This window comes from Rhinopithecus bieti, unplaced genomic scaffold (assembly GCF_001698545.2).
Source record: "Rhinopithecus bieti isolate Rb0 unplaced genomic scaffold, ASM169854v2 scaffold_2453, whole genome shotgun sequence".
In the NCBI taxonomy this organism is placed as follows: Eukaryota; Metazoa; Chordata; class Mammalia; order Primates; family Cercopithecidae; genus Rhinopithecus; species Rhinopithecus bieti.
Window position 1 is genome coordinate 559,663 of NW_016804447.1, and position 18,491 is coordinate 578,153.

The 18,491-nt window shown below is 39.9% G+C and overlaps 1 protein-coding gene across 3 annotated transcripts in view; it reads left to right on the forward strand.

The window, feature by feature from the left end:
* The window catches only part of LOC108527216 (contactin-associated protein-like 5), a 404,395-nt gene that overhangs the window by 142,793 nt on the left and 243,111 nt on the right, over window positions 1-18,491 (forward strand). For all 3 annotated transcript variants that reach the window (XM_017868363.1, XM_017868364.1, XM_017868365.1), the window contains exon 8: window positions 9,539-9,645. In XM_017868363.1, coding sequence (XP_017723852.1) covers window positions 9,539-9,645 — 107 coding nt within the window. The remainder of the gene's footprint in view (window positions 1-9,538; window positions 9,646-18,491) is intronic.

Sequence of the window (18,491 nt, forward strand, 5' to 3'; positions counted from 1 at the left end):
ATTTTAAAATCCTTGTTAAGTTTTTTTTTTCTCTTTTTTTAAAATTCAGCTTATAATGTCTTATTCTATTTATACATCTAGCAGGTTTTAGCTATCAGGTCTAAGGGACCTTTGGAAATGTTTAATCCTGGATTTAGTTATTTAAGTGCCTTCAAATACTTTAAACTACATATATGATATATTTTATTAACTTTCCAAGTTCATTGATTTGTTAATTAACAAACAGAATGTGACGAACATTTGTCAATCTTAAACATTCAGAAAACAAACATTTAACTTAAATGAACTTCTGTCTTAGGTTTTTTACTAAGGAAGATTTCAATTAAGGATCTAAATCAGTTGTCTCATACATTTTGTAATTTTTTTTTTTTTGAAACAGGGTCTTCTCACATTGTCCCCCAGGCTGGAGTGTAGTGGTGAGGTCATCACCCACTGTGGCCGTGAATTCCTGGGCTCGAGCAATCCTCCCACTTCAGCTTCTCAAGTAGCTAGGACTATAGGCGTGCACCTCCCTACCCAGCTATTATTTGAATTTTTTGTAGAGACAGGGTTTCCCTGTGTAGTCCAGGCTTATCTGGAACACCTGACCTCAAGCAATCCTCCTGCCTCGACCTCCTAAAAGGCTGAGATTACAGGAGTGAGCCACTGAGCTTGGCCTTACACATTTTAAACTGAAGTTTACAAGAATTATACTAGAATAGGCCAAATTATCTTACAAACTACAAACCCTAAAGGACTATTAAAATATAGTCAAAGTTTTATTATAATCTTGCTACAAGAGACAAGAAGTAGAGCCGGCCAATTCAAAAATTCTCTCTTGGCCGGGGACCTTTATGAGAGAAAAGAGAAATGAGATATTCCTTGTTAGACTTAATGTTTTAGAAAATTTAAAATTAAAACTCAGTTAATGATTATTAAACTTCATGACTTAATGTAAGACATTAAGATTCTAAGGGTAAGGTTCTTCCTAAGACTGACAGTCAACTGATACTGAGTCTTAACCCTGTTAAAATTCATTGTAAATATGCTCAAGTGTTTTCTTTTAACTTGGGAATGCTGATTTTTTCTGAGAAAAATGAAAATTACATCACACAGAAGTTTCTGTCCAGGACCACTTTTGTGACCTTTTTTCTCTTTCAGTACCATACTTCTTTACCCAAAAACATTCATACTATGGTTCTGATTATTTTAAACTTTTGATGCTGAATTCCGAAACTTCTGGGCTTAAAAATTGCATGCCTAAGGAAGACACGTAACGTGCTAAGTGATGAAGATTTGAGACTATCAATGTTGATGACTGTGGTGGAGATCTTTGGCCCCTATGTATGGAAGCTCAGGCAAGGGCTCCATAACATCCACAGCTGGCTGACCACGAAACCCATGTCACTGGATTCAAAGACCAAATATGGATCCTCAATGAATTTTCCATTTGCTTAATACACATTGATGAACTCTTACATTTTTCTGTACTTGTGGGATTATACAACTTAAGTTTAATTTAAATGGCATGCAATAAAAATGTTTGGTAGGTTAAATGACTTTATTTGGCTTGCAGTGATGACTAATAAGGTCTTTCTACTAAAAGCAGGCAGAGTCTAAAATTTTCTGACATTAGTAAGAACGAGAAAGCAACCATGTTAACTCACATAGGCTCAGGACACAGAAAAACTCTCTGTCATCTGCAAAAAAAATGTAAACCACAAGAGCAGGGCGGGGCAGAGGCTGTCTTCTGGGTTAATCTATTTTGAAGACGTCACAAACTAGTAGTAAAGAGGGATTGAAAACAGAATTGACATCTTCCTTTCCCTTTGGAAATTTATAGAATAAATTCTGTATCATTGTTAATTGTGCAAACCTACATATTTTTTCCTTAGTGTAATTTTATTTCCAATTAATCCATTTGTCATATTAAGATCCCTTTTCCTACCAAAAAATATCTTTTAAAATAATCTAAACTGGCAACTCCACATTGCATAACAGTGTCTGGAATCAGTGGAGAAAATATGCAAAGCCCCCTAGCCCTCACTTTGGCAGAAGTGATGACTAAGATGTATGCTTAGGGATCACTTGTAGGGAGATGATCTGGCATTTGTTTGAAGGAGGATGTGCAGTGCTCCAAAGTACAGACTTCAGTGACGGGTAGTACGCTTCACCTTCCTGACTCTGTCACTTTTTACTTGGACAAGTTATTCACCCTCACCTAGTCTCACTTTTTAAATCTGTAAAACAGGGGAAATAATACTGTTAAAGTAACATCCCAGATGTGATTGCGAACACATGTCAAAGTGTCTTCAAACTTTTTGGCCAGGGAAAAGCCTTAAAGAAAATCAAGATCAAAATTTCCTCTTGGTGGATGTATTTTATAGCAAGGAAAAAAAAAAGATGTTTGGTTAAAAATTATTTAGATAGTCATAAAGCTAGTTTAAGGTTATTGTATTTTTAAATATGATCTGCCTTAGGTTTTTGTGGGATTCCCTCGCTCTTGTGTTGGGAATTAACTGAAGGGGTTGAGAACAAAAGCCGGAAGACCAGTTAGCTGAAAAGTGTAGTTATTCTGGTGAGAGATGCTTGTGGCTCAGACTAGGGCAGCATTGTGGAGGGGTGATAAGTAGTAAGATTCAGGACAGTTTCTGAAGGCCCAGCCAGCAGGAATTGCTCACATCTTGGATATGGGCTATGGGAAAAGGAGAGCATCTTCAAGTTTGGGAACCTAGATACTGGTAAGAAGGGTATCGCCATCAACTGTGGTAGTGAAAAACACAGGTGAAGTAGACAGTGGGGGCAGGGTGAGGGAGGAGACCAGAAAGTCAGGTTCGGTTAAAGGTAACAAGGATCAAGGTGAGCAGGATGGGTAAATTGAATTTTCAGCAGACTTTTAATCTCATGAAAATCTATCAAAATTGTACACAGATTTTATCAGAAATGCTAGATATTCTACCGCCCCCCTCCTCAAAAAAAAAAAAAGCTCTAAGTTGCATCATGCATAGGGGTTCTGCTTCTGATCCAATTAAAGGACAATTATCTTTCTAAATACTTAAGCCATAAAGTTGTTAGGGCCCAAAAATACAGCTCGATGGACATAAGTAATCAAAAGGAATTGCATTACTGACTTGCATCCCTAAGTGGCCGCTAAAGAACGTCCAATTCATGGTCTCTATCTTACTTCTCCACTCAGAGAAATCTGAGTTTCTCTCCCCTCTCTCTATTGCTCCTTGCCTGTGGCTGCTCAGAAGACGGCTCTTTTTCCTTGTGTTACTGTTGTCTCACCACAAAAAAAAAAAAAAAAAAAATCATACACACACACAAATGAGGCTCCTTTGCCTTGCCTCTTTCCTACTGAGTTCTTACTGTGCTGCTCAGGAGCATGCAGGTAATGGCAAATGAGTGAAGGTCAGCGAGGCTGTGATGAACTGAGGAGGCTTACCTAACAGAGGCCTGCACCCCAGAAATGTCCGTCCCTTCATTCAATCAATCTACAACCATTTATAGAGTGCCTACCTTGCTTACTACTTTGAGTACGTCAGTGCACCAAACAGACAGCAAACAGTGCTCTTCTGGAGCTAATGTTCATTTTCAGAGAGACAGACACTGAATCATAAACGGATGCATAAGCAGAATATCTAATGTGTTAGAAGGTAATACATGCTAAAGACAAATAAAATGGCAGGGAAAGAGATTCCAGGGAAAGAGGTTCCAGGGAAACAGTGAGGAAGGTTTGCAACATTAAATAACATGATGGTGGCAGGGCTCTTTGAGGTGACACTTGAGCAGGAACATGAGCTGAGACATGGGCCATGGGGATATCTGGGGAAAAACAGTCTGGGTAGAGGGAATTCCAGCACAAAAACCCTGACAAGGGAGCATTCCTGGTGTGCTTTAGGGACAACAAAGTCAACATGGTTGGAGCAGCTGTAGAAGAGGGAAAAGAGTAGGAGTGAGTTGAGAGGGTTAAGGGGAGCAGATCAATAAGAACTGGAAGATCATTTTAAGGATATTGCTTTTGTCCTAGATAAAATAGGGAGCCAGAGGAGAGGTATTTAAAATGATCTACCTTAGGTTTTTAATAGGGTCCCCCTTGCTCTTGTGTTGGAAATTAATTGAAGGGACCAAGGATGGAAGCTGGGAGACCAGTTAGGTGATAATTGCCGTTATTCTGGTGAAACATGCTTGCGGCTCAGACCAGAGCAGCATCAGGGGAGGGGTGATAAGTAGTGAGATTCAAGACAGCTTCTGAAGGCCCAGCCAGCAGGAATTGCTCACATCTTGGATATAGGCTATGAGAGAAGGAGAGCATCTTCAAGTTTAAGAACCTGGATACTGGTAAGGAGGGTGTTGGCATCAACTGTGATAGTGAAGAACACAGGTGAAGCAGGTGGCGGGGCGGGGTGAGGGAGGAGACTGGAGAGTTCAGTTTGGGTACACAAAATTTGGAATACCTATTAGATACTCACGTGGAGCTGTCCAGCAGACAGCTGCATAGAGAAATCTGGAGTTCACCAGCAAAGACTGAACTCAAATCTAAACGTTGAAGTCGCTTGTGTGTAGCCATGAGATTTGCTTTGACTTTGCTCAGTCATCTTATTTTGCTTGAAAAGAAGCCAAAATTCATATTTCTTCTGTGAAACTTTCCAAATTAAAAACAAACCGACAGACTGCATTTCCCTGAACTGTCTTGATTCCTCTTGCTTTCATCACACTTTTCCCAGGCCTCATCCACTCCAGCTGGAAACTTCAGCCCGGCCCCAGTTAAAGCTAAGTTACAGAGAAATAACCACTCTGATCTTCCTGAAGGAAAGCTGCGGGGGTCCTTTTGTTCTTCCTAACGCTCATATAGAGAGAGCATGTTCAGCTGAAACTGTGCTTGCCAGGATGCCTGAAATTGGACTCGGGTTTAAATACTCAGGAATCTCTGTCTCTAGTCTACCTAGTGGTTCCATCTCGCAACATCCTACAAAATCTTCTCTCTGCTCTGAAGTAGTTTCTTTGGCTGTCTCCATTGCTGTGCATTTGCCTTTAAAGAGAAATACTCTGTTTCTTCGTATTTCCCATGAACAGCCAAACACAACACAAAACAACCACCTTGAGGCCCAAACCATGTACCTCTGTAGGATGGACTGTGACCTTAGGTACATGGACCACTCTAGATGAACCTTCTCACTTTACCTATTACCCGGACTGTCAATAGCCCCACCTAGCAATGATCCTTCTCTTTTGGAAGAAATTTTTATTTGGATAAACATTATAAAGACTTCTGACCCTCTGACTTTTTTTTTCTCCTTTCATTTCTATCTGTTCTCTTTCTTTCAACCCTTTCTCTCATTTCCGTTAAGATAATGCACATTCTGCTTTTATACAGAAGCTAACGGCTTCCAATGTGTCTGCCACACCATCTGAGTTTTTCCGGGGACACATCACCATGCTAGATTATCTGGGCTTTCGGGAGTAAGAGGAAAGCCATTGTGTCCATGCCGAAAGCTTCCTTTGTTAAACATTGTGCACCAAAGGAAGTCACATCCATCCACATGCAGTTACAGATGCAATATCGTTAGGATTTTAGAAGACAGACGTTCAATGTGTTTATCTCCTAGCAGTTGGGATTAAGAGCCTAACACCTAAAAGAGCGAGTGCCCTCACACTTAACTGACTCTTTTCACTTGCCAGTTCTATGATGGGTCTTTTTCTGCGCTAATGTCTTCGATGTTCCGTTTATGCCACATAGAGAGAGAAAGAAACAAAAGCCCATTTAAAACGAACTGATTAAAGAACAGGGCAACTATACTTGTAAAACTGCCCTTTTTAAATAAGAAAATTGGTGTTTCGCATCTTTTATCTCAAGCGTCTATTTTACAGATGAGGTTTTCTAATCACAGTGTGCATTGAACCAAAATGAACCAAGCTTGAAGGCAGTTCTCCTAGTGCTCATTTATTAGTATTTTTTTTTTCTTTCTCATTCTGGGAAAACTAGATTTTTCCTTACTCAAGTACTCTTTTACCCTTCCAGGAAAGCATCATTGGTTTTCTGAGTGACCATAGACAAATAAATTTCTAGTAAGTTAATAAAAATATAGTTTCTACATTTTTATTGGTAAATTGAGTTTATCACTGCAAAATAAGGTCTGTGTGAGGCATATTAAAGATGTGTTCTAAGTGACCAGAGATTTCTTAGAGCTTTTGCCTAAACCCTTCTCCCTACATGCCAAAGTAGATTTTGTAACCTTTTGTTTTAGAACTATTTAAAGTGGAGCAGGTGCTGTGTGGCTCATGCCTGTAATCCCAGCACTTTGAGAGGCTGAGGCGGGTGGATCACCTGAGGTCAGGAGTTCCAGACCAGCCTGGCCAACCCATAGTTGAGATGGCTAAACCCCGTCTCTACTAAAAATACAAAAATTAGCCAAGTATGATGACAGGCGCCTGTAATCCCAGTTACTCGGGAGGCTAAGGCAGGAGAATCACTGGAATCCAGGAGGTGGAGGTTGCAGTGGGCTTAGATCTTGCCCACTGCACTCCAGCCTGGGTGACAGAGCAAGACTTCATTTCAAAAAAAAAAAAAAGATTAAAGTGCGGAAAGTGTTTCTTTTCTTTTGTAATTACAGGAATATTCTTTCTTACTCAAAGTTAAAATTCTGTTAGTTGAAAGTAAGAGAATGCCAGCTTGAACTAGCCTAATCGCAATGAGGATTTTCCTGGAGAAGGGTTGGGCTATTTCACAGAATCCAATATAGATGAAAATAGCCAGCCCTCAGGAAGTTCATGGGTGCAGTGAAGTCTCAAGAACAGCCGGGACCGACCACACAGTGTTGGCATGTCCCTTTTTTGCCGCATGCTGCATGTCAGCATATATTTTTATTCTGTTTCTCTTTCACTGCAGACAAACTTTCTTATGTCTGAAAACATGACCACTGAGAATGTCTGGGTTTTTTATTTTATAGTTTCAGCCACCAAACAAAGGCAACCCTGAACTTTCTTGGGGCCCGAAACAACAGAACTACAGAATAAGCTCCTATTGAGTGTGCTTTGTTCCGTTTTTCTTTCTTAAGGCAATTTCTTTCTTGTTGCGGGAGGGCAGCAATAATACTACCATTTGCTCATTATGGAAATCTCTGTGTGCGTTTACGTGTGTGCTGTGCGGAAGGGGATGGGAGGGGCAAAAGGAGGTGTGGAAAGGTCATGGAAAAACTGGGCAGCTTCAGAAGAGGAAATTATGGCAAAAGGTAAACTGCAGGAGAAGCAGTATTTCAGAAGCAGGGAGATGCCAGGATGTGAAAGAAAACAGGGTGTGGGGACAGGGGGCATTCAGAACAGTGCTAGCCCCCCGGATCTCCTCAGGACATGCCTGCAGAAAGAGATCCTTACTTGGATGAGGACATCAGGGGTCTAAGTTTTTGGAACTTCGCTCCGAGAACAGGCATAGAGCAGGACAGGATCTCCGAGTTACCCAAGTGAGAAGCCTGCGGCCCTTCCTCTCCATCGAGTCCAGGAGAGTGGGTGGGAATAAAGAGGAGAGGTAGCATTTGAATAGAGAGAGGACCACTGTTTTGTTGTTTGTTTGTTTGGCTGTTTTGTGTGAATACATTCCATAGCAAAACTATGGGCCCTTCATTTAAATCTTTCCTGTACTTTAGGCTATCATTGAATACCATAGAGTTATCAGCAAGCTTTTGCCAAACATAAGCCCCGTCAGCACAATTGTATGTTTGCTGTGCTGAGCAGAAAATTTCTAATAATGTGTCTGAACATATGCAGGAATATTCGTTTCTGGGCTTGGAAACAATCATTGCTGGAGGCTTTCCTACCTATATAGGGCAGTCAGAGTAAATCATCTCACTTTTGCTTGCCTCAGATTCTTAGTGGCGTCACAATGAACCCATTTATTGTATTACATACCACTTCTGTAACTTCATTGTTTGCACCTTCTTTCTTTTTAAATTCACGGAACTTACTCTCCTGTACTCTCTCAGGCCCTATAAAGATTGTTTTCAACCGGGCGCGCGGTGAGCTCAAGCCTGTATCACACAGCACTTTGGGAGGCCAAGACGGCGGATCACGAAGTAGGTCATGGAGAGTTCCGCGAGTACCCTTCAAAATAGCACTAGTGAACGACGACTGATAACGTGACGTCTCGAGCTTGAATAAAATTAACAAAAAACGAGCCGGGCGAGGGTGGCGAGCGCCTGTAGTCACCCCAGCCCTCTCCGTGCTGCTGAGGCGGAGAATGGGCGTAAACCCGGGGGCTCGGGAGCTTGCATAGGGGCTTGAGAATGATCCGAGCACTCCGCATCTCTCATGCATGCGCCACAGAGCGAGACTCCGTCTCAAAAAAAAAAAAAAAAAAAAAAAAAAGAAAGAGTTGTTTTCAAAATTATGATACGTATCATTGTTTTTACTCTTAATTTTATTCACTACATTTACTGAGCACCAGCCAGGTTATCTCTTAATGGCAGCAGTATAAGAGGTGCAAAGAATAACCCAAAGGCACCATGTAGTAAATGGGATTTGAACTCAGATACATGTCTCCCGAAAGTCTGTGATTTCTATATGGAATAAACGTTATCTCCACTCCTGTTAAGCCCGACTAATTCTAAAGATTTTTCCTTTCCACTATTTTTGAAATTTATAAAGGCTGTGTTTTATTTGGTTGTGTTCATGCTTCGTATGTTAAACTTTTACTTAGTCTACTCCGGGTCTGTTATAATCATTTTTGTCCACATCATTTGTTGTAGTTTTATTATTTTATGTACTACAGATTTCCTGAGTAATTTTCTAATGTTGGACACTTACGTCGATTCACCATTATGAATGGCATCATTGTGAATAACACCAATTAGCATATATATTTTTCATATTTTGAACAATAGCCTTAAGAAAGAGTCATCTCAGTGTGATTGCTGATTCAAATTATATAAATATTTTATAGAGTTTTTAATGTGTGTCGTAAAATATTTTCAGAATAGCCATATTATTTTGACCTTAAGTAGTGAAGCCTTTGTTTTGAAAATAGCATGTATACTTTTACAAATGATGAAGTATCCTTGCATTTTAGATGCACGAGTGTCATCTTTTCTAATTTCATGTTGTCTTTGTGCAGTTTAAAATAGGTACCTGGTCATTCCCCAGAAAAGAAGCATGAGGACAATGACCTCAATTATCTGCCTCTCCTTTAAAAATGCAAAACCATTAAAAAAATGTAAAATGATTATCTTTATACATTTTATTTTTTTGGTAAGTGAAAAACCTTACAAATTCTGGCCGCTTCAAATGAACTTTAAGTCAACATGGATTTGCCTTAATAATAACATTCTTAACTTAAATACCTACATCAGTTCTGAAACTTTAATTGCCCAGTAATGCAAGGTGATTCTACCTTTTGTGGTAAAACTGTAATATTCTTACTATTTTGACGTCATTCAACCTGCCTTAGGTATGGGAGTATAGCAAATCAATATCTACTATTAATTGAGGCAGTTGGATATGAGGCATTTTTGCTTTCCCCTTTCTGTCCATTGATTTGGTTCTTTTCATTTATGTTTTCTTTCATTAGGTGTTTGCCAAACTACTGTGAACATGGAGGAAGCTGCTCCCAGTCCTGGACCACCTTCTATTGTAACTGCAGTGACACAAGTTACACTGGTGCCACCTGCCACAACTGTGAGTAGATTGAGCATTTGCTCCTGATGGGATGGGCAAAACTCCAGGAATACCATTGTTAACTTCAGGATCTATTTAGCATGGGGTAGGCATGTTTTATTGACTCATTCAACATGTGTGTTTTAAGAGGTTATTATATACCAAACACTTTGTTGGGCACAGAGGATGCATGGATACAAGCCATATTCTTGTGGAGTTTATGGTCTACCAGCAAAACAGACAGGAAATGGGATCATGACAATACAGTTGAATAAGTTTAAGGTGGAAGCAAGGGAAGGTGCTGTAGGCACACAAGAGGGAGCTATTAAGTCAATTGCATTGTCTTGATGAGTTGTTAGGCTGCTGTAATAAACCAACTAACATCTCTGTGGTCTAAGTAACAAGGTCCATGCCATGCCTGTGTCACAAGTCCATCAAGCATGACAGAGGCCCTTCTTCCAACTTGTCCTCATTCTTAGATGGTAACTAAGTTCTATTATCTGGAAGGTTGCTGTAGTAAGAGGAAACACAGGGAGGGAAGCACAGGGAAGCATGCACTAGCTTTTCAAAGCTTCTACTTGGAAGTAGAAAACATTAGTTCCACTCACATTCTATTGGCCAAATAAAACCATGTGGGCACACTCAACTTCAATAGGGGCTGAGGTGTAATTTTTACCATGGAATGGGAGAAAACAGAACCTGAATATTGATGATAAGTGCTAATGACTGCCTGTCAAGGCCAGTGTTAGGGAGACTTCAAATAGAAGACCTGAGCTGACCTTGTTGTAGAAATATGGGAGAAAACAAGAAACAAAAAAAAGAAAGAAAGAGAGAGAGAGAGAGAGAGAGAGAGAGAGAGAGAGAGAGAGAAAGAGAGGAAGAGAGGAAGAGAGGAAAAGAGGAAGAAAGAAAGAAAGAAAGGAAGAAAGGAAGAAGGAAAGAAAAAGGATACTCAGAAGCAAAGAAACAAACGGAGACATAAAGCACACGGGTCCTCTGCTCTGGGGAAAATCAGAATTTTCCAATGGTTCCAGATGGCTGGAGGGTGCTGAAGGTGAGGAGCAGTGGTAAGAGGTGAGACAGAGGTAGGCTAGGGGGTATACACAGGATAAGGAGTGAGAGATAGAAAACAAGTAAAGAATATGAGCCTTGATTTTTTTAATTAATTATTATTTTTTTTTTTGGAGAGAGAGAGTTTTGCTCTTGTTGCCCAGGCTGGAGTGCAGTGACTCGATCTTTGCTCACTGCAACCTCCGTCTCCTGGTTTCAAGTGATTCTCCTGCCTCAGCCTCCAGAGTAGTTGGGATTACAGGCACCTGCCACCACACCTGGCTAAATTTTGTATTTTTAGTAGAGACGGGGTTTCACCGTGTTGGCCAGGGTGGCCTTGAACTCCTGACCTCATGATCCACCTGCCTCAGCCTCCCAAAGCTCTGGGATCACAGGTGTGAGCCATTGGGCCCGGCCCAGCCCTGATTTTTATAATTGTATAGTCTTATTGAGACCATGGGTGGGGGAAAACACATGAAAAAGTATAGAAAGTTTGCCAGTCAGAGAAATGTATGCCCAACTATGGACTGTAAGTGTGATTGAGAAAGATACTTCTGAAAGCACTGTGTGGAATTGTAGAGCATTTCATGAAAAATTAGAAATTTGAAATTGGCTTAGAAGGTAGCAGGCTAAGATAAACATTTTCTAGACGTAAGAGTAGAGCCAAGGCCTGGAGCTATTCTGAGGACTCCAGTGAGAACTATCATTCTGGGACAGTTCTCGTCAGTTTTTCTTAAGTGCCTGCTGTTGTTGGGCTGGCACTTGGAGATTCAGAAAGAACATGGTAGATGTCAATAGGGCTGGAACCAGACCGAGCAAAGATAAGTGAGATTGATATTCTCATCCTTAAAGACCTCTCAGCCATTCCTTAGCCTCCTCCATTCCTTCAAAGCAGGATTCACTGATGATGTCCATAGGGAAGTCTGATCAAATTAGAGAAGAACTAGTCCTGTAGTCCACTGGTCATCAGGGGTATGTGGTTATTGCTGTTAGTTGCCTACAGAAACAAACAAAAATTGTTTGGCTTTATTTAAAAAAATCTTATTAAAAGTTTTCTACTGAAAAATGTAGAATTCAAAGTAACTAGAAGAGTATCATTGGATTGTTCATACCACAAAGGATAAATGCTTGAGGGGATGAATACCCAATTTTCTATGAAGTGATTATTATGCATTGTATGCCAGTACCAAAATATCTCGTGTACCCCATAAACATATACACCTACTCTGCACCCACAAAATTAAAATAAAATAAAATTAAAAGAAATTTAGAACAGTGAAAAGAACACTGGAATAACAGAGATTGAGTTTAAATTTTACCTAGCTCTTTTTTTCTTTTCTTTTCTTTTCTTTTTGACGTGGAGTCTCACTCTGTCGCCCAGGCTGGAGTGCAGTGGTGCTATCTCGGCTCACTGCAACCTCCGCCTCCTGGGTTCATGCCATTCTCTTGCCTCAGCCTCCCAAGTAGCTGAGACTACAGGTGCCCGCCACCACGCCTGGCTAATTTTTTATATTTTCAGTAGAGACGGGGTTTCACCATGCTAGCTACAGTGGTCTCTATCTCCTGACCTCGGGATCCTCCTGCCTCGAACTCCCAAAGTGCTGGGATTACAGGCGTGAGCCATCGTGCCTGGCCTTTACCTAGTTCTTATATGTGAATATGTGTATGATTTTATCACTTCGGGAATCCTTTTATTTTTTTGCAGGTCCTAGGAAGAAAAACTAATGAATTCTTCTGGGTTCATCTAAGGCTAAAATTAGGTGTTTTTATCTAAGAGTCCCAGTAAACACCAATTTCTAAGTTTTAAGTCTGGTTCCAAAAATATTATCACCAAATAGCCAAGAACAATATATACCTATAGAGAAACACTGCAGGACCCACATAAGGCTATCCAGATTGTAATGTCAGTGCTGCTATAAGAAGTTCAGAGACAACTTAAATGGCCATCAATTTAATAGCAAGACAAGGGAAACATGAAGGTTTAAGTCACAGCAACCCTAATTTCAGCCAAATCACATTACAACATTCCTGTGACTGTTAAAGCTTATTCCGCTCACTTTCTCCAAAAGTAATTTAACAATTTTTTGAGGAGTTCATCTCTATGGATACTGTTCTCCTTTAATTTACTTCATCCATCAGGCTAAAAATAGAAGATGTCGAGCTTTAAAAAAAAAAGTGTGAAGTTGAAAATCAATGGAGGTGAGGTGCTGGTTTTAAAGGAACACTGTCAAGCCCGATGAGCAGGAGACTCAACACACAAAAGCTTAAAATATCATTTTTTTAAACACCTTCCTATTTCCTTTTCTGTGAAATTGCTCAATGCCTACACTGTAGGCTGCAACTTTGTGAAACTCTATCTCGCTTCTGGGCACCCAGCCAGAACCAATCAAAATCCCTTGAATAATTGTGACATTTGGCAAGCACACCTTAGTACTTCGTGCAATTCAAATATTTGTCCTCCCTCTAACTAATTTCCCTCTCCCCCAGTTGGGTGAGGACCATTGTTTTTAGTCATTTTGCAAACCAAGTGATTTCATCAGCAAGCTTGTGTCTCCCTCTCAGCAAGCATGGGTCGCACTCACAGGCCAGGTGAGAGCTTCTGCAGTGCAGAAGATGGCACACAGGGCACTCTCTGGCAAAAACAAAAACAAATAGGCCTGAAATTCTGCACTTGTGGAAATGACAGATTCCTTGCTGTGTTGAGAGATGTTTTACTGAGGAATTGGCCACAGTTGAAATAAGAAATAAAAACCCTTTGGATTAATAAATTATTTATAATAATGTCTTGAGTATTCTCTTAGTTTTGTCAAGCTCTTCAGAAATAGTCTTTCCCTCCTCAATGCTGGTGCTTTCTAGTAAATGTGAAGCAAGAGGATGGACTTAGGACAGATAGGATTAACTGCTTTTTGTCCAGCCTTTGTGGACAAGAGAGGTCATGGGTGAGGTGGGCACAATGGACTCTCTAAGGAATAACAAAATGGAAATTCCCGAAGTGTGTAGACACAGCATGCTGTTGTCGAAAGTAGAGATATCTTCAGTCAGTCTTAATTTCTTTTTATCCTTACTTGATGATACATAAGGGACTTGGATATGCTAGTTTGGTCACTTTTCAAACATACATCATTCAAAACCACACCTTTTTAAGAAAAAGATGATGAATGTGTGAGCAATTTCTGTCCCATCTGTGGCAGCTTTCCCATATGAAGAGGAAATCTACCCCATAAAGTGCCATTGGAGACTATCATATGATGTTTGTAAGTTGTTATGGTTAGAAAATTTCTCTGAAAGTGGTGTCCTATTCTCCAGAGGAGTAACTGAATAAAAACAGTGTTTGCAGTCTACCAGATCAATCCCTGGCAACCCAACCAAGTTCAATGCCTTTCAACTCCCAGAGATAGATACCATGGTTATTAGTTGAATACAGTGTGCAAGTTCAGAGGTTGTATAATCAAAGCCACGCTTCTAAGTACTCAGGGTATATTTTGGTCATGGTATATCATATCTACTTTACTAAGAATCCAAATTAAGATTAAAAGGAGCAGATTTTTGATTGTGAGATATTAGGGCATAGATAGATAGATAGATAGATAGATAGATAGATAGATAGATATCAGTACAGCATAACAGTAAAGGGATATGCATAGTGTTATTATCTCCATTTTACAGATGAGAACATTGAGGCCCAGAAAGCTTATATAAATTCCACAAGGTCTCATATCTAGTAAATGGTAGGGGTTAGGCTTTAAACCAAGGGAATTTGCCTGTTGATGCCAGATGCTAAATCCTGCATCTTATTTATACCTTCAAACAAGCAAGGCATTTGTAAACTTCCATATTACAAACTTGGTGATGGGACATTCATGACCTCCTTCATATTGCTTAAGACACAGTAGAACAGTGTGAGATCATAATTGAAAATACAGTTCTAGAAGACTGAGAGATAGAGATAAGAGAGTTTTTGTGTTCTAGAATAATCGTGAAAGCATTATGGAAGGAAGTAGAATGACTTGGAGGACTTCTAAAATTGAAATAGACAAAAGGAAAAGGGAGGTTTGTCGAAAACAGACTGTCAAGGGCTAAGACACGATAGTAGACATATATATGCTGTGTGCTGGGACAATGCAGAACTTGCCTGGCTCAAAACAAAACAAAACAAAACGTGATTTGCACTAGTCATTCATTCCTGAAGGCCACATGGGATTCCTATAAAGCACTTTCCCCAGAGAATACTGAAACACACTTACCATTATAACTAGAGCTTTTCACATGCTACTGCCATACCTATAAATATGATTTTAAGAACCCCAAAAATAAATAGCCCAAGACTTTTTTTTTCTATATTCAACCATCTTAATGTTTTTCCTTGTCTTTCCTATTTTGGTGGGAGAGGCAGAGGACCTGTGTTGTTTCTAAATATTTATTATTGTAACCAGAACTATGTTGAGCATGTTTGTATTTAATTATTATCCAATACCACAAGTTCTATGGCTCACTTAAACAAACCTCAGAAACTGCTTTATTGAGTCAAAAGTTCTGAATAGTTTTAAGAATCTTGATCCATATTTCCAACTTGTTTTCCTAAACTCTTCTTACAGTTTACACTCTGATCACTATTTTCTTAGATTTTGTTTTACCTTCTCTGCCATTATTGTTTACTACAACTTATAAAACTATTTTACATATATTTTTACTAACACAGTGGCATACTAAAATAGAGATTATTATTGACCCTTATTGTGAGTTTCAGATTAAAAAGAATTTTTTTTTCAGATGACTTGTATTATAGGAATAAGATTACTTCCACAGAATTTTGTTTTTTCATTTAACAAGTACTTTTTGAAAGTACATTTGATTCATTAGACTATGAATTTAGTGGTTACTGTCACATTGAACAGACCCAGTAAGTGATACAAGCACTTTTCCTTGATCTTCTCGATATTTATCTCTGATGACAATCACATGTGCCCTGCTCAGGGTCTTTGCACCATTTTTCAGCCTTTGCCAATCCCTTTTCAATAGTGTAGCCTCTCTGACATCCTAACAATGCCCTTTAGCTCATTTTCCAGCTTTGCAGAAGGATGTCAGCTTTCTTCTTCTTCCAAGGCTGATGTAGTGCTTCTTCTATGGGGAAGTCAATAGCCAAGTATTGATTCAAAGCATATCAAGTCATCTGGCTATCAGACGCTCTAGTAATCATTGCAGAGGTATAACACTAGCTTTAACAGTAGGTAAATGGTCCTTTGACCACATGGCATTTGAGTGGTTGAAATGAAAAGTTGGATAGGGTAGGAAATTCTGGTAATAGGGGAACTCATTTAACAATATTGCTCATATCTCTAAGCTTAGGTCAGTGCTTATCCTAATAAATATTATTCCATTTCCCATAAAGATCTAAAAAATATTTATCTCCATCATTAATCCTAAATGCTATTAACAATTGTTCTCAACTGCAACTAGAAAGGGGAAGTAGGAGAAAGAAGAAGAAGGAAGAGGAAGAGGAAGAAGAGGAAGGAGGAGGAGGAGGAGGAGGAGAAGAAGAAGGAGGAGGAGGAGGAGGAGGAGAAGGAGAAGGGGAATTGAATTTACACCCTGCTTTGTCTTATGACATTAAGCAACGCTTTTATTATCATTAATGTTATTTATGTTAACGACCTACTGAGACTATAAACCTATGTAGGTGAGAAAACATGTCTTACTTACACTTGTACCGTCACATTCAAGGCTTTGGTGGCATATAGGCTATTATGGAAATGGTGAGACAGAAGCTTAAGCAGAAAAAGGTAATTCAGTGTGCTCTTAGTGGGAATTCCATAAGAGCAGGATGATATCTGAATCTTCCCAGGGTCTCCAGCCTCTCCTCTAATCCCTGACACATAGTATATATCCACTCTTTGATGTATACAAAAAAAAAAATGAATTTATGAGGCATGTGCACATAACAATGTCAAGTTACTGTAGCAAGAGCATTGTTACTTTCTTGAGAAAGTTCTAAAAATAACTGACCTTTGAGCAGAGATTTGAGAGTTGAGAAAGAAGAGCACAGACAATGGCCTTGCAGGAAGAGGGAGCTCCATGAACAAAGGCAAAATGACAGGAAGTGTCAAGCAACAAAGTGGGGGCTATGAGACACCTGGCATAGCTAGAATTGAAGATGAAATGGGGAGTGGGGGCGGGAAGGAGATGCAGGAAATGCAACAGGGTAGAAAAGGCAGGTGATGAATTGAGAAGGAACTTACTTCTCTGCTGGCCAGCTAAGAGCCAGCCACAGTTTGTTGGATTCATTTTAGTGTTGAGGATTGGGTTGCTAATATTTGTTGTTTGCTTTGTTCATCAGTTTTTTTTTTTTTTTTTCATATTTTTTTTTTTTTTTTTTTTTTTTTTTAATGTAATGGTGATGGTGCTTTGGAGCATATACTGAAGATGGAAGATGTGGGTGCTAGGGACAGATACTGTATGCAATTTGCAATTTTGTGGGCAGCAAATAATGAGAATCAGCACAAGCCGGAAAGCAGGAACCTGATATGAAAGGCATATCTAAAATTGGATCAAGTAGACTTAAAGAAAAATTGAACACAGTAGATAGAAGGATGACTTTCAGCTTTTTAACTTGGAAGACCTCATGGATGAAGAATGAAGTGAGTAAGTCCTGAAGTCTGTCTCAGTGTGACAGCCTAGTGTGAAATACAGGCCCTACAATTTACAAGATACATGACCTCGGCCAAGTAGCCATGTGAGCTCCATGTGCTTTGACTTCCTCCCCTGTCATATGGGGTTAATAAGAGCAATCATTTCAAAGAAATGTTATGAGGATTGAGTAAAACAATCTTCTTAAAGTATTTAGCATGGTGCCTGACAAATACAAATTTCCTGTTTCATATTAGCTGCTGTTTAAATAGACAGAGGATGTGTAGAAAGAGGAGGAGATTTAGTAGTTGGACTTCATTCTAGTTTGGGGCACGGTATTTGCCTGGAAAGTTTCCCACTGTGCAGAATTAGCTGGAAAACTCTGGAGTGAGGTCCAAGGGGAATATCAGAATCAGTGGGTATATAGTTGCTGAAGCCTTTTGAGTAGATGAGTAGGCCAAGGGTAGGACCTTGAAAGTAAAATATTTTAAGAGACTCAAGAAGAGATACAATCGAGAAGGAGTGATAACCAAAACAAAGAAAGAAAGTACTGGCTGGGTGCGGTGGCTCACGCCTGTAATCCCAGCACTTTGGGAGGCCGAGGTGGGCGGATCACGAGGTCTGCAGATCGAGACCATCCTGGCTAACACAATGAAACCCCATCTCTACTAAAAATACAAAAAATTAGCCGGGCGTGGTGGCCCCTGTAGTCCCAGCAACTCGAGCGGCTGAGATGGGAGAGTGGTGTGAACCCGGGAGGCGGAGCTTGCAGTGAGCTGAGATGGTGCCACTACTGCACTCCAACCTGGGCGACAGAGCTAGACTCTGTCTCAAAAAAAAAAAAAGAAAGTACTAAGGAAAGTGTAACCTAGGAGTCAGAAGAGGGTTGTTTCAGGAACAGACTATTCACAGAGATGTCTAGATACATAATATACCACCGAGTACTTTTTTTTTCTTTTTCTTTTTTCTTTTTTTTTTTTTTTTTTTTTGAGACAGAGTCTTGCTCTGTCACCCACAGGCTAGAGTGCAGTGGTGCAATCTTGGCTCACTGCAACCTCTGCCTCCCAGGTTCAAGTGATTCTCCTACCTCAGCCTTGCGAATAGCTAGGATTACAAGCACAGGCCACCACACCAGCTAATTTTTGTATTTTTAGTAGAGATGGGGTTTCACCATGGAGGCCAGGCTGGTCTCG